Source organism: Nelusetta ayraudi, unplaced genomic scaffold (genome assembly GCF_046127955.1).
Source record: "Nelusetta ayraudi isolate G7.1 ecotype Tasmania unplaced genomic scaffold, CSIRO-AGI_Nayr_v1 ptg000160l, whole genome shotgun sequence".
NCBI lineage: Eukaryota > Metazoa > Chordata > Actinopteri > Tetraodontiformes > Monacanthidae > Nelusetta > Nelusetta ayraudi.
In genome coordinates, this window is record NW_027466210.1 from 104,307 (window position 1) to 119,951 (window position 15,645).

General features: G+C 46.4%; 1 protein-coding gene across 1 annotated transcript; it reads left to right on the forward strand.

Moving 5' to 3' along the window:
* The first annotated feature begins 2,321 nt into the window (after positions 1–2,321).
* Positions 2,322–15,159, forward strand: ark2ca (arkadia (RNF111) C-terminal like ring finger ubiquitin ligase 2Ca). Its single transcript, XM_076013880.1, has 8 exons — positions 2,322–2,579; positions 9,717–10,017; positions 10,125–10,253; positions 10,361–10,490; positions 10,857–10,961; positions 11,269–11,364; positions 11,816–11,919; positions 12,870–15,159. Exons 1-8 carry the CDS (start codon positions 2,519–2,521, stop codon positions 12,985–12,987), a joined length of 1,044 nt encoding a protein of 347 aa, XP_075869995.1. The 5' UTR covers positions 2,322–2,518; the 3' UTR covers positions 12,988–15,159.
* Positions 15,160–15,645: the final 486 nt, after the last annotated feature.

A 15,645-nucleotide genomic window follows, 5' to 3' on the forward strand; every position in this document is an offset into this window, starting at 1 on the left:
GGGCCCGTCCCCTTCAACCAAAGCCCTTTAGCCAGCTCTTTTCACCCTGGGGGCAGAACATCAGCTGTATGCTAATTTTTACAGGGTGGTGGTGGTGGTGGCGGCCGCAGCAGCAGCAGCAGCAGTGAGTGCGCTGGCTCACTCTGCAAACACAGATATAAATTCTCCCGCGGATGCCTTTGTAGTGGTGAAAGATGCAGCTTGAGTGCTTTATTCCGGGTTATGACCGGATTGCTCTGGCCTGTTAGAAGGCTCTGTGCCAGAGAAGAAGAAAACGATAGCTCGACTTCAGCTGCCAGTTGTCAGCAGGTGTCACGCGATACATTGCTTTTACCTGTTACTGATATCCATGTGTCATTTATCTGGACCCTTTTTTGTTTTCTTAGAAAAGTGTTCATGTTAATCAAAGGTTTCTGGAAATTTGTTTGTGTTTGTGTATCTTTGATGAAAATTTTTGTAGAAGATTTTGTATTTTTTGGGCCACAGTGTGCTATGTTTGAGGCAAAGGTTTGAGAGAATTTAAGTCTAAGCTCCGTTATTACAGACGAGTTGAACTGATTGCATCCTTTGACCTAGTCTGAGGGTGCAGCACTGTGAAAGAGTCTTTGTGCAGCACCACAGGCTTAGAGCATTAGACGTGGGAAATAGAAGACGGGGACATATGGGACTAAGAGTTTTGTGACCCCCTCAGCCTCCTTATGCCCATCTGTTCCTTCACCCTTCAGGCTTAACACTTACGGCGGAGGAAGACAGAAAAATGGTTCAACACAGGGACAGGCCACTGAGCTGGCTGCATCCAGCTAGAAGTAGATTGAGGCGACAAAGCCCAGTGGGCACAAACACAAAAGTATTTCATCTGATTGTCTGATTCTTAAGAACCTATAATATTATGTTTACTGTCTTACTGTGTTAAGAGAGAAATGCACTGACAGAAGCACAAATGGTGAGACGTGAGTCACGGTAAAGTCTTTAGTGTCTTCAGGAGACGCTTTGAGAAACCCATCAGTCGTCAACACAAGGTTATTAATGAAACCTTTTGAAATACTAAACAACAATAACCCCGAGGTGTAGAGTTGATCAGGCCTACTGTCTGGAAACAGCTGCGTGTTGCTGCTGCTGCCTTGACATGTGATTAGTCACCTGAAACTTTGATTTTTTTTTTATTTTTTTTTTTGTCTCGGGCGGCAGCTTTTATCAAGGGAGTAGAAAAGGTGGGGGTGAAAAAGGAACTATCTGTGGTTGTTGTGCAGCATTCTTGATGTTAGATGTGAGACCAAACATGTTTGATCATGTCAGTGCTTAAAAACTTCCTCCTGACATTACAGCTGTCCCAGTAAAATGTGCTTATACCATTTACGGAAGCTGTCATGTAGGCAAAATATGTTATATTAATTACTGGGGATTATATTTAAGACAAAATTGACTAAGATTTTCTCTCTCTAAATAAACTGTGTGGGAGGGCTCAGACTGGGATTAAGCCACATCCAAATTAATTGACATGAGGCTCAAAACCAATGTTAATTAAAGGTTGTAATAGAATAATAATATGTCAAATGAGTTTAGGAAAATCCTCTTTGTTTCAGTGAAATGTGATGTAGAACAACTAGATGTATCCATCAATAATGCTAACATAGTGAGTTAGGAACTTAACCTTAAATTTATCTAATTTTGACAATGCCAAAACTCTTGGTGGGACTGTGAGGACTTCAGCTGCTGTTAGAAGATAAACGCGATTATGTTATTACGGTCTGTTTTTTTTTTTTTTTTTGTCTTAGCTTAGATGGACGTTAGATGCTTTGCACTTTGTTAGCTTACCTATCTAGCAGGAAAGTGGCAAACCCGGCATGTCGTTGTCTTCTACCACTGTGATGCTGAACCAATTTTGACACTCGTTTTGCTCCTCTGTTGGTTCCGCTGCATTTCAGATAGACAGTACAATGAACCTGTATGTTTTTCTGCCTTTTCTCCAGATAACCCCAGTCAGGCAAGTCTTGAGCTTCTGAGGTCAGTGACACCTAGAAAACATCAGCATTGTTATGCTATTGGTTGAAGGAGCCTCAGTTTGCCAGCCAACTTTCTCAAACACATTTCAAGTTATGTAGTTGTATACTTTTTTTTTTTTTTTTTTTTTTTTACATATTCGTCTTAAAACATTACACTGAACAACCAAAATCGAAATTAAGTTTCCCTACAGAAAACATCATCTTGAAGAATATGTATACATATGTACACCATACAATTGACAATGTAGGCAGGCCTCTATTTCCGTAGTATGTATGTCAAATCTCAAATAAGCACTATCCAAAACACAGACGTCCCCGCCCCCGCTCTCACCCCATTGGTGGAGCGCGGTGCCAAAGCCGGAGGGTCCTGCTCGAAAGGCTACAGTGATTGGCTAGCCGGCTCGGTGTGTGCAGTCGGCGCAGCCTGTCCATTTGAATCTGCTGGGGACTGGAGGGGATCATTTCCATGGACCATCTGTCTCTCTGGCTACCCACACAACAAAGAAGGACCCAGGATGGTGTTAGTACATGTCGGATATCTGGTTCTCCCCGTCTTCGGCTCAGTTAGAAACAGAGGTATGACTGGTCTCTGTATATTTATCCACCCTAACCCTAACCAAAAAAAAAAACCTCGTCGGCAACCCCGTTCGTTCGTTCTTCTTCTCCTCCTGTTTTAAATGTCCTCGAACGATGTAAACAGAGCTGACACCTGCTAGCAAGAAGCCAGCATCGCCGCGGCTGTCCGGGCTCGTTAGCTCATCCATTAGCCTCGCTACGGCGTGAATTTCGCCCCAAAACCGTACACAGAATGCCATTTAGGCACGACCTAAAGTGACGAATGTGTCTAAGGACCATGTGTCTGGGCGTTTTAGGCCCTCCTAACCGCTTGTGAAGTGAGCGCAGCTGTCAAATGGCAGCCCCGCTTCTGCCTCCTTTTATTTCATCCCCCTTCAGCTGCTCAGCGGTGCGCGTGCTACTCTTCATTCGCCACCGCGCGGCGTTTTTACGTGCATCCGCGACAATCCGGTGCGACTAATAAAACCAAATAACAGCCGCTAGCTAGGTTTCCATCTTTTGTATGTATGTATGTATGTATGTGTGTATGTGTGCGTGCGTGTTTGTGAGTGACACTTCCATTTTAATAGCTCGGCTTTAGCTAATAATCCCACCTCATCCCTTTGTGGATTTGTGATTAATTTGGCCATCTTGACCGCCGATAATGACATGCGACGTTCCCCTCCCCTCCCCTCCCCTCCCTTATTTTTGTGTAGCCGCTGTTGTCGACACACACGTATATGGTTGGCTATGAAATTGTGACATTTACCTGTATGTTTATGCTTTATCTGTAGCTTTAAAAAAAATAATAATGTAACGTTCTTGAAGTACTAAAACGTCACAATAATAATAATATTAATATTAATAAAATCCCCGTAAACCGCGCCGTCGCCGCTGTTACTTGGTATTGGTGTTGCGGTGAAAATCCCAACCGCACAAATCTGTGCCCCCCCGCCCCCACCCCCACCCCCGCAAACCGCACGCCGAATTAGTCACCAAATAAGAACAAATAATCTCCACTGCAGCGGGCTATCTGTGTTGATTATGTAATAATAATAGTAGTAGTAGTAGTAGTCGTAGCAGTGCTAGTGATCCTGTGACTTGCATTTGTTACAAGTACATGCAGTAGCACCAATGATTTCATTGTGCTTTTATTTGTGTTCTTTTTTCCTGTTCCATAGTATCGAGGCTGGCTCTACATTCCGCATTTCTCAGACCTTTGTCCCCCCCTCCATTGTGTAGCTAACGATCATCTGCTGCTGTCTGCCGTAGCCTCTGCCTGTTCTCTGCATCTAGCTGTATTGTGAAACCCCCCTTCTTCCTCATTTTCCTCTTTTTTTCCATCTGAAGACGACATTGGCATTAAAAAAAAAAAAAAAAAAGCAAACCACACTTGCACCCACTCATGCCGTATCCTTCTGTGTAACTAAAGAATAACACCTCCTGTAGAAACACACCAAGCAGTTTGTCTTTACCTAAACCAAAAACTGTCATGTTGCTCTTCAGTGAATAACCCATTGTAGCATTAGACTTTTTTACTACAGACTGTCATTGTGATTCTCCCATTCAGTGTGGATAGACTACATTCTGCTGTAAATTTCTGTAAAGTGGATACATTTTGATCCCCCTCTAACCGCCACCCCCACCCCGCCACCGCTGATTCGATTACAGCCAGGCTTGATCGAAAAAAAAATATGCCTCCATTCCCCCCCCCCCCCCCCTCTCCCCCTACCACCACTACTACTACACACACACACACGCACCCTTTAGACTCACTCCAAAGGTGCATTGTACCAGCTTTTGTCACGACTGCGGTCATCCTTTCCAAAAATCGCCCGGCTGTAACTCACCAATTGGGCACGACACACTCCAGACTAAAAGATCGATGATTTGTGAAATGTTGTTTTGCACCATTTTATGGTCCACTGCACCTGTTATAGTGGCATCCCAGACAGCTGGTCATAATCCCGGTCCACGTGCGAGGGCCTTTGTTCATGCCGGCTGAATTGATTTAATGAGTCACCGTAAATTGGCGAGACTCTGGCTCTTTTGTCGAGCATAAACATAAATAATAGCAAATCGCACTATTCTGTCCGTCCACTGCCATTCACAGCCCCTGAGTGTTTCCTCAGACACCTCCAGAATGCTATCCATTTTACAGGGATGTGTATATCCTGCACTGCTGTAGAACTCCTTTTTTTGTTTTAGAATGAAAATGTCTTTTTATTCTTTGGTTGTGGTTTTCTCTACCTCATGTTCTTGTATTAGAACCTAATGCATGGTCATTTTTTATACTTTTTTTTTTTTTTTAACTATTTTGTTTCTCTCCACATTAAACGGCAGATTCCAATGTAAACTCTGTGTAGAGATGTCCCTGCTATACTGAACTGTGCTGTAAGCATACACATCTACTCATTGGATGCTGCTTCTGTTCTGTTAACCCTACAGAGAGCATGGCCAGGCCTTGCCTTTGGTCTCTATCTGCATGGTATTTTCATGGTTATGACGTAGATTTTCCGCTTATTATTACTATTATCACACAGTGCCACACGTACTAATATCTCCCAATAAAGACTGTAGTTTTCTTTCTAACCCTCAGTGTGCTTTTTGCTGATTTTCCATGTGTTCCTTCCCCTCCACACCGTGCTGTCACCGAGGGCATCCCCCCTCACTCTCTATGTGCTCTCATTCTCTTCAAGTTGATGCTCTGCTAACTTTTTAGACTAGATGCAAACAAAATGTTCTGTCCATTGGGGTGAAACAAAGGCACATTGGCCGCGAAACGTTTTTGCCTTTGATGAGAAACGCTGTCATTCTGCCTAATCCATACAACTGTCCTGTACAGAACAAAGCAGCCTCCCGCCCGCTCATCCACTCATCGGCGGTACGTTTACATTTGAAACGACCTCAGGCAATGTAGAAAATAGCCCCTTCTTTATGTAAGCTGGTTATTTTAGCATTAAACTACATAGGAACAGTCTGTTTTATCTAAATCCAATTGGAATATTAGATTAAAAACATCATTTTGGGGGTTTTCTTTAACCCGTTGAGTAGTAATAGAAGTCATTATCTTAGTGACAAAGTAAGATGAGAAAATCCATTATTTCTGTCTTGTTTATTGCAGTTGAAAGCATAAAAAACAACAAAAGAACACAACAATGAATGTACTTAGTTTTATTGTCTCGATGTTCTTAACCCTGACTTAAACATTTCATAGCTTCTTCATCTCATGGAATGTAAGAAAATCCTTCCTGCAACACCGCAAATGCTCATTGTACAACAAAGTACATCTTCATTTGGTAATGTAGCCCACTGTATCTAGGCCATGAAATGGAATCCAGCATAGTTTGGGACACAAACCCCTTTTAAATTTAAAATATAGCAACGTCTGTCTGGGAGTTTTTAGACCTGTTGGTGACTGTTTGTTGTAGTTAGATAGGCTGTAACATAGAGCTGCAGAGAACAAACATTTGGCAAGTGATGGTCACACTAACCTGGAAGAGGTGTCATTTAGGTCGCTGCACCCTTTGTGACATCATAAAGGGATACTTTTCTGAACTGTACGGTTAAGAACACAGAAAAGTTTAGCTAATTTCTGTGTCGTTCATATCAAATCAAATGTATATTAATAATTCTCTGTAATGTGACTACCTAAATTAGATTTCTTCTCACTATGTACGTTGATTTAAAAAACAAAACTCCTTGACACTTTAATTGATTTCAGCACCTTTTTGAGATGATGTCAAATATCCCCGGCGTTAATCATCTCAAACTCACTTTTATCTTAGACGTAACGCCAGCAACTCTCCACGTTAAGACGAGAAGAAGTCTTCCCAGGACGGCTGGCTGTCGCATTCCAGTCACTTGAGTCCCGCATCTGTTCGCCGCGTCTGAAATAGTCCCGAGTTATTTACAGTATGTGCATAAACAAGGTGTGTCTGAGACGCAGCGAGCGCGCCACTCGCGCTCGTCTTCTCCCCTCAGACAGCCCCCTCAATAACTCCTTAACAGCCGCGATGCTTGCACTCCCCTCGGAGTGGCTGCTGCGCTGCTGACATTTGAACACGCCAACATCAGACATTTTGTCTTTCATGCAGCAGCTCCGCATGTGTCCTCATTTGACCGGCGTGTAACATCAAGGTCAGCCGCTCTATGTGTGTGGGTGTATGTGCGTCCGTGTTCATGTGTGCAACGCAGTGCTGTTTGTATGCAGATCTTCAGTCCAGCTTCTGAGCACCGAGGCCCATTTCCCTCATACATACATTATTATTATTATTACATTATAAAAGGCCTGCTCAGCATGCCGAGGGGGCTTTCGAGAGGGCGCGCTGCATGCAAACAGCTCGCAGTGCAACATGATGGAAGACCACCGCACCATGCAGGAGACAGGATTATGTGTGGCAGGGGAGGGGAGGGGAGTGGAAGGGGTGAGGGAGGGAGGGGAGGGAGCCAGGTTCGATGTCAGGCTGCTGCAGTTGCTGCTGGGCAGGGCTTACAGGCTGTCACTCACACTGGGACGCCATGCCGCAGCCAAAGCATGGGGGAGGGTGTCTGCCTGTTCAGGAGCTCTGGGATGAGGGGAGGGGAGGTGCGCGTTGGCTCTGTTTGTCAGCCAAGTGCACGGAATTCTGGGTGGATTGAATCATTGGGGATCTTGCTCTGCACCAATCGTGAATATATATATATATATATATATATATTTTATTTATTTTTTTCCCCCTCTCCCTCTTTCTTCTGTAGGGCAAAAATCAAAAGCAGGGAACCCGACAGTCACATCAGTGGCCAGCCTGTGCTGGCAGCGCTGCAATATGTCAGATATTAATGTCAGACACTCACGCTGTGAGGGAGCCCAGAGACAAAGTGATCTGGTATTTACTCCAAGCCGAGCGCCGAGTCGGGCCTTAGCGGGTCACGGGCGTTACACAAAGGGCGTCACACAGCCTCCACTCCTCGATTCCCAAAAACCAGTCTGACGTTTCTGCTCCAGTTCCTCCGCCAAATGACGTCTTCAGTTTGCCCGCGGCTTTCAAGGTTCAACGGATCCCCGTGTCCCGAGGCCGTCGCGCGGCGCAGGCTAACGACAACGCGTCGGAAGAATGGCAATAGCTAAAGGAGCAGTTTGTCGTTTGTCGGGGGCGGGGGGGGGTTGACACCCGGCGTCAGCTGAGGCTGTTCAAAGTAAAAGAAAACATAAAAAGGAGACGATTTCTCAAATTCTTTATTTTTAATATATCTTGAAGGGCCCATTTTCACATTATCTCCGTAATGGAAGAATTTAATTATCCAGAAAACAGCGAGTCTCATTTATAGCTTTTTGCTATCAAGTCAAGGTATCCACAGGTGGTCTCATTAGGCAGGACGAACACCTTCCCGGGGGAAATTGCCCTTTGTGACATCACAAGTGGCAGATTTCAGTTTTCCTGAACTGGGTATTTTAGCACACGTTTACTAAAAACAAATTTCTGCGGCGTTCAGTGACAAGCTACCGACACAGATGAGTGCATTGAAGTCGATTTTGCATTATACGTGACCTTTTGAGTTCGCGATGCTCGCAAGAGGATGGATGGATTGGACCTTTGAAAGCTCTATGCTGATCCTTGGGTTTTGACACAGAATGCAAACAGATCCGCCCCCCGCTTCGTGCGACACAAACTCTTGTCGCCTCATGTTCTGTTTAGCAAGTCCGGTCTTAACGTGACTCAGCTTGAGGCGCTCGTTAATTCCCTCGCAGCACATTGTCCACAGCCATGTCCTCGAGACCCTCTGTTCCCACAGAGCTGTAGAGCATAATGGGCCTGAAGTAGTAACTTGTTGTTCTCCTCCTCGCTGCCTCCCTCCAGCCGTCCTCTCTCGTCTCAGAGTAATTTGTATCGATTGCTCGTCGCGATCCGACGCCGCGCTGATTCACTGGGACTAATATACAATCTGGCGTCCCCTCTGAAATGAAGGGAGAGCGGCGGGCGGGAGTTTGAAGCAGACGCCGAACATCTTATGGCCGATGCAATCGGGGCGCTTTTGTGGAGACGAGACATCATTTTAGAGGCCGGATCCATTGGAATTGAAAGGGAGTGGTGGACACCAGGATAGCCCCCGGCGCTGTGGGTCATCTTGGAAACGGCCCAAGTTGTTAACGAGGATCCCTCCTCCCTGCGGGCTGCGCAACGAGTGTGCAGACAGCCCACTGGGTGCAGTCTGTGTTCAGCGTGTTCAGACGTCGATCGGCAGGGGTTTCAATATTTGTGTCCCCTCCCATCTGCCGCCTTGTCTGCCTCCTGTCTCCTCTCATCTTAGCTATTGCCATTGTGACAGTTGACGGGTCCCGTGACCAGAGATTGATCACGCTGCTTTGTCGGCAAGTTTGGCTCTCCTGCGACTGGGTCAGCGTGGGGTCCTCATCCCTTGGACCAAGTCGGGGAATCCCATTGGATGGCAGCATGTAGTAAAGCACTGACTCAAGGACTATGTCCTCGCACTAGAAATCTCTCTGAATGATGTTAGTGCCTTGTTGAAGTCTGGATCTTCAGCAACAGAGTCAGAACCAGAATTGAAAAAATAAGAATCATTTATACTCAAGGTGGCAGTTTACTTTCCACACTTTTACTCCTGCATTTTTTCAGTGAAAGTAGAGGCAGGTTTATGGCGCAAGTCTGTTAATACTCAAAAATAATCCAAGATTAAGTATTGAGTATTTAAAAAATATATACAAAACAGACAAGATTCCTACCTGGGAATCAAAGGTTGGAGGCATCCTGGCTCCTCTCCCTGCCAGCTGCTCTCTGGCATTGTTGCTAGGATTCAGGGCTTCCCATTGAATGGCAGCTTGCATAAAGAATAGAGCCGCAAGAAATGACTCCTCGCTGCCAAGCTTGACTCTTTAGCAGCATGGAAGCGAGCCTGTGAGAGTCTTACCCATAAATCTGGGTGGTGGGGGGTTTTCAAAACCTTGCGGGGCCCAATTCAGCCTCCCGCCATCACATCCACTCGGCGAGGGCCCGCAGTGACGTGTTTGCGTGCGTGAGGTTGCCAGAAAGTATTTGCCATCCCTCCCGTCAGCGTGTCCCGCTTTCCTTCCCGCCGTGTCTGGTTTGAGTGAGAGGCACCAGCAGGCCTCTGCGGGCTCCAATCCCTGACCGCTTGCGTTGTCGCCCCCTCTCCCAGGAGCACACTTCACCAGGCATCAACACAGCCATGCTACCTCGTGCCGACACTTTCACCTGGGCTCTCCCCAGGCGCCCATCTCAGCAGAGTTCCCACTAGGACACGCCGGCCAGCCGCCGCAGAACGGCCTGGCCGCCCACCTGCCCCCGGCACATCATCCGCCCCTCACCACCCTGCCTGCGCCCCCCCAGTTCCAGGATGTTCCGGGGCCTCCATTCCTACCTCAGGCCTTACACCAGCAATACCTCATCCAGCAGCAGCTTCTCGAAGCGCAGCACCGCAGGATTCTCCCGCATTCCAGGTAGGCTGTCCTCCCCAGTGTGGTGCCGCTAAAGGGTGGAGGTTGTTGGGGGCGGGGGGAGTGGTGGGGGATGCAAACATTTGATCTCTTCTGTTTGATTTTTGCAGAAGAGCCCAGGAGCGTATCCCTCTCAACCCTCACAGGCTGCGCTCAGGCTACGAGTACTCCGCTCCCCTCCATGTTCCCCAGCCGATGACACAGCAGCAGCAGCGGTACCTGGCCGAGGGCACCGACTGGTGAGTCACCTGTCTGAGATAAGCAAAGGGGGCTCCGCTTGTCCCCTCTGTTTGGCTGTCAGGGAGCGCCGACCATGACACTCATCCTGTCGCCCGTCCGTCCGCAGGGACCTCAGCGTGGACGCTGGCCTCCCGCACCACCAGTACCAGCTCCAGCAGCTCCCGCAGCACTATCAGCACTACCTGGCCTCCCCGCGAATGCACCACTTCCCCAGGAACACATCCTCTGCACAAGTGGTGAGTCATCAGGCTATTTTTAAATTCAGAAATTAAATAACACCCTCTTCTCTCTCGCTCTTTTTTTTTTTTTTTTTTTTTTTTTTTTTTTTTTTTGCATCTCCTGTGTGAATATCGAGAGGATGCTAATGATCTCCCTCGACCGATAGGATGTGTCCAAAAGATGTGGGTGCAAAGAAAAAAAAAAAGACATGAAATCTCTCTGACAAGACTTGACAACCACTGCTAATTATTACATTACTTAATGTATTTTCTTTAGCAGATAAGCTTTTATATTTTTGCACCTCAAGCACCGAGTTGAGTGCTGACTGCACTGTTAGCATTGCCGCTATGTGACAAAGAGTTTTATCTCTTTTTTTTGATCAGGTTGTGCACGAGATCAGAAACTACCCCTACCCCCAGCTGCACCTGTTGGCGCTGCAGAGCCTGAATCCATCGCGGCACGCCACGGCCGTGCGAGAGAGTTACGAGGTAAGTGACTGCCCAATGAATACGCTGCATGCACCCAGCTGCCGTCCATGCATTACAGTAAAGCCTTGTAGCAGAGCCGCCCCACTGAGCGTGTATTTCAGTGTATTCGGGAGCTCTGGCGCAAGTTGACAGAACACTGTTTCATCTGTAGCTTCACTCAGCGGCTGCCGTGGTCTTAACTGTCTCCACAGTCGCACAAATTGCAGATGTTTTTTCATCGCATGAGAATTTCAAATCCCGTTCCATTTAACTCGTAAGACAGGGATTTGTTAAATTCCACTCTTGTCTCTGCTTCTCTCTCTATCAGGAGCTGCTGCAGTTAGAGGACCGACTGGGGAGTGTCAGCAGAGGAGCAGTTCAGACAACCATCGAGAGGTTCACCTTTCCACACAAATATAAGAAGGTAACATGGTCAAAACAATAGCATTGCATCGGTTCAACGGTTCAAATGTTCCATGTCAGTGTTTTCAGACGTGTTTGTCACCTTTCTGTAAACTCCAAAGAAAAGAGAACAGTCCATCCATCACTTCTTTTCTTTTTACCAACAACATTGCTGTAAATCAGCTCATTGTGATGTCACAAAGGGCACTGATGCCTCTCCTAGGTCAGACAACACTCAACCCCAACAGAGCATCAGTTTTAGCAGGAAGTTACAAGCGAGCTTTTATTTTGTAAGAACCTGTAAATAAACGAATAAACATGCTGTTTTCTGACCTATCTGATAACTGCTCAAGGGTCTGCAGTGAAACAAATGAAGATCCGATAAAGGGCATAATGTGGAACCTTTATTATGAATCCAGCGTGGGCTTTTTTTCTTTGTTCTCTAAAACCTATCCGATCTGACCTGTGTACAGAGAAAGCCCCTGCAGCTGAAGATCGGGGAGGAGGAGGAGGAGACAGATGTGGATGAGAAATGCACCATCTGCTTGTCCATGTTGGAGGACGGTGAAGACGTCAGGTCAGAAACCCTTCACAGAACCGCGAGCACCATTTGTTTTCTGCCCGGTAGGCGCGAATCGTGAGTCACTCCGCTGACTCAAGCATCGTTTTTTTTGGATTCAAAGGCTTTAGGAAACACGACCGGGAGTTTCAGAAAGACTCGGTAATTGCTAGCTCTGTCAAGTTGCTGGGTCTTTTTTTTTTTTTTTTTTTTTCTCGGAATATAAGACAGAACAGTAATGGTGTATTGCATAACAGCTGTTGGATCTTGTGTCACCGCATTAGCGACCTGATAATGTGTGAACCGCCCGATATATCTCTGACCATCAGCGAACCGCCCGCACGCACGAAACATTAAACTGTCTCTGCATTAAAACAAGTCCAACTATAATCTTCCTGATTCAGCTTCAAGCAGCTGACACAACAATGGATAAGACAATTTAGATTTCCCGACAGAGCACCGGAGCCGGGCCGCTTGTTCCCACCTGTTTGCTGTCACTCTGCTAAACCGAGCCGCTAACTAGCTGCGGGCTGCGTCTCGGCATTAAATGGCCCGTTACTGGAGCTACTATTGATCTCATTTTACTGTCCGCCGGAGGGTTTAAGTGTTTTAACTCAAGTCTTTTAGCTAAACGCACCTTCGTGTTCATTTAAGGAACTGCCGCGGAGGGAAATCTGGGCGCCAGGGGAAGTGCATGGGTAGGGGGAGGGAAGGTTGACGGGGAGAGTGTCGGTTTACAGCGTACAGCTGTCCGACAGGCGCGTGAGGCCGATGAGTCAACGAGAAGAAGTAGCAGTGCCTGCGTGCCGGAGTGAGCTCACTCAAGTCCGTGGGCACGCTGCTGCACATGTCGTCGGCAGACTCGTGCTTGTCAATGCCAATCAACAACGCTGAAACCTGCTTTTTTTTTTCTCCTTCTTCTTCTTCTTCTTCTTCTTCTTCTCCTTCTCTCTCTTTCCGTCCTCCAGGAGATTACCCTGCATGCACCTCTTCCACCAGGGCTGCGTGGACCAGTGGCTGGCCACCAGCCGGAAGTGTCCGATCTGTCGGGTTGACATCGAAACACAGCTGAACCCCGACAGCTGATGGGACTCAAACAGCCCACCCCCGACCGACCTCCGACTCCCCCTCCCCCCTCAAACCTTGTCAATCACCGCCGCGTGGTTCCCTGCTTTAGTCAACGCTCCTCCCCCGCCCCCGGCTCGTCGGCCCCGCCCCCGTCTAGTCCCACCTCGGGTGCTTTTTTGCCAAATGTCTCCAGACTTCACGTGATATCGCCACACTTTTCTGACTCACGCTTACTGAGCCAAGCCAGGATAACTAACTGCACGAGGGTCCACACGGAGCTCTCTCTTTCTATAGAAGCACATCCTTCTGGAGGCAAATCAAACACACACATATATACACACACACACACACACACACACACACACACACAAATGCGCAGACTCATGTACACAGGGTTTACTTGTAGCTTGCTGGTTGTAAGTGGGTTGTTGTCGCTGTGGTGTTGTCGTACTGTAGGTAGCCCCGGACTGTGTAGCATGTCCTCAAAGCCATGACTTACTGTAATATCCCGACGGTGGAAAAATGCATAACCCCACAATGAGCTGGCTACTCTCTTTCTCTCTTTATATCTATCCACATATATATATATATAAATATATATATTTCTCTCTGTCGGAAAAACACAATTCAATCAAAAATGAATATTGTGCCACACAAGCAAAACCTACTTGCTCTGATGCCATGTTTACCGAAAAAGATCATCTGTGGTCGTCGTAGGGTAGCAGTAACCAACCAAGTGACGGTGCGCCGTCGCCCTTTACCCCCCTCCACAGGGGGGCGATGATGCGCAGCACCAGCTAGCTATAGTGTTTGAATTCTATCATGCAGCTTTGGACATTTTTGCAATATGGTCGTGCATTCACCTTTCGGGTGGTCAGTGTCATGTGACGATGCTGTCGTGCGAGTACTTCTCTATCGCTTCCACGGAAAACCGAGCCCAGTGATCGAGTCGTTGTGTGTTTTATAAAAATAGAAAGTGTTTTCTTTTCTTTTCTTAGTATTTTCTTTTTTTTTTAACCAAAATGCTCTGTCTCTTTCTTGTAGCTTGGTCTGAGCACACAAGACCGTGTGTGCGTGTGTCTGTATGTGTGGAGAGTGTGTCACACAAATGCGTGCTTGGCCGGAGAGTGCTAGCGTGTTTGTTCCAAGTGGTTTGGGGGCAACACCTTGACATTTACCTGCTGCGGATGAATGGCATGGCCACTTGAGTTCTTATACAACACAAAGCCAAAAAAAACAAGAAAAAAATGGATGGGGAGGAAAAAAAGGAAAAGCGTTGTGCAATGCAGAGTAGACTAACGTGGGAGGAAGATTCTTAGCTGCCCTTTACCTGCATCTTCACCCGGCTCAGGGGCAGAACAGTGTGTGCTAAAAACTTGCATGTATTTTTTTTGTTTGTTTTGTTTTTCTGCCATTGATTTTGGGCTGCAAGTTCCCGTAGCGCTTCTACGTCTTAAAAAAGGTGCACAGATGGCTTTGCATGACTTTGTGGAATCTGAGCTGGGACTATCTAGTTAAAACTTAACAAACAACAGACAAAAAAATAAATAAAAAATGAATACATTACAATTTTGAGCACGGTGTCAGTGGCTGCTTTCCCTGACTTGTAGCGTGTGTTCAACCCTTCCTTTCCTTTTCTTTTGGTGGCAGCACCGGGATCCTGGTCGATGTTTACCTAACTGCCTAAAGAACAAGCACATGTAACAGTAGATGTATCCAGAAAAGAAAAAAAAAATCCTCGGTGTTGCGTTTTCTAGATGTAGATCCATCCTGCTGCAGTGCTTCTTTCCCCCCCCCCTCCGGCAGCAAGAGGAGAGCTTGCGTATTGATCTCGTGTATTCCTGTGACAGACCTCCCCTCATGGTTGCTACGCTGGTTGCTATGCTGTTTCGCTAGAACATGTAGAACGTGGTGGTGGTGATGCGACGGGGGCAGTTCGCTCTTGCAGTGCACACACACACACACACACACACACACACGCAGGAGACGAGACAGCAAACACACAGGAAAACATTTGGGCTGTTAAAACAAGTCCACACCCACTCACACCACACACACACATTTCCGTCTTGCTGGTTTCACTGGGGCCATGTGTGACGAGGATGCCTTCAGGACCTGGACTGGTCCTATGCACTGTGATCGAGGAGGATTAAAATTAAATTAATTTTACTTTTTTTTTCTTCTTTTTTTTTTTAAAAAGAAGAAATAGTTCAGAGGGTCCCACAATCTCTTGATATTCTTCCTGGTTTGTGCACTGCCAGTGTTGACACTGCCCCCTGCTGTAGTGGAGTCATCTGTGACGAAGTCCTCATAGTTTACACAGGGTGTTGTCAGTTGAGATGCCTTAAGTATTTAACAATCATAATTTATTACTAACTGTAGATATTGTGGTTATGTATTTAATTTTTTATACATAGTTTCTTTTTGTTTGTTTGGCGCGTGGGAGGGTGACTGAATCATAATTTATTTATTTAGAAATAACACAAAAATGCTATTAAAAAAAACGATTACCTCATTTCTTTTTTTTTTTGCTGCATTGTTTTTGATGGGAATGCTTTGCATGCAGTCTTGATCTTTATTTTTCTTTTACTGCTAAAGTGAACAGAAGACAAAAAAGAAAAAAGAAAAAAATAATAATAATAACAACAAGGCGGGCTGTTCGATCACCGCGAGCTA

What these genes read in the sequence shown, in the direction of transcription:
- ark2ca (XM_076013880.1), top strand. Translation starts at nt 2,519, where the DNA reads ATGGTGTTAGTACATGTCGGATATCTGGTTCTCCCCGTCTTCGGCTCA. An exon ending in AGGATTCTCCCGCATTCCAG is followed by an intron (nt 10,018 to 10,124) that starts GTAGGCTGTCCT and finishes TGATTTTTGCAG; the next exon opens with AAGAGCCCAGGAGCGTATCC. An exon ending in ACACATCCTCTGCACAAGTG is followed by an intron (nt 10,491 to 10,856) that starts GTGAGTCATCAG and finishes TTTTTTGATCAG; the next exon opens with GTTGTGCACGAGATCAGAAA.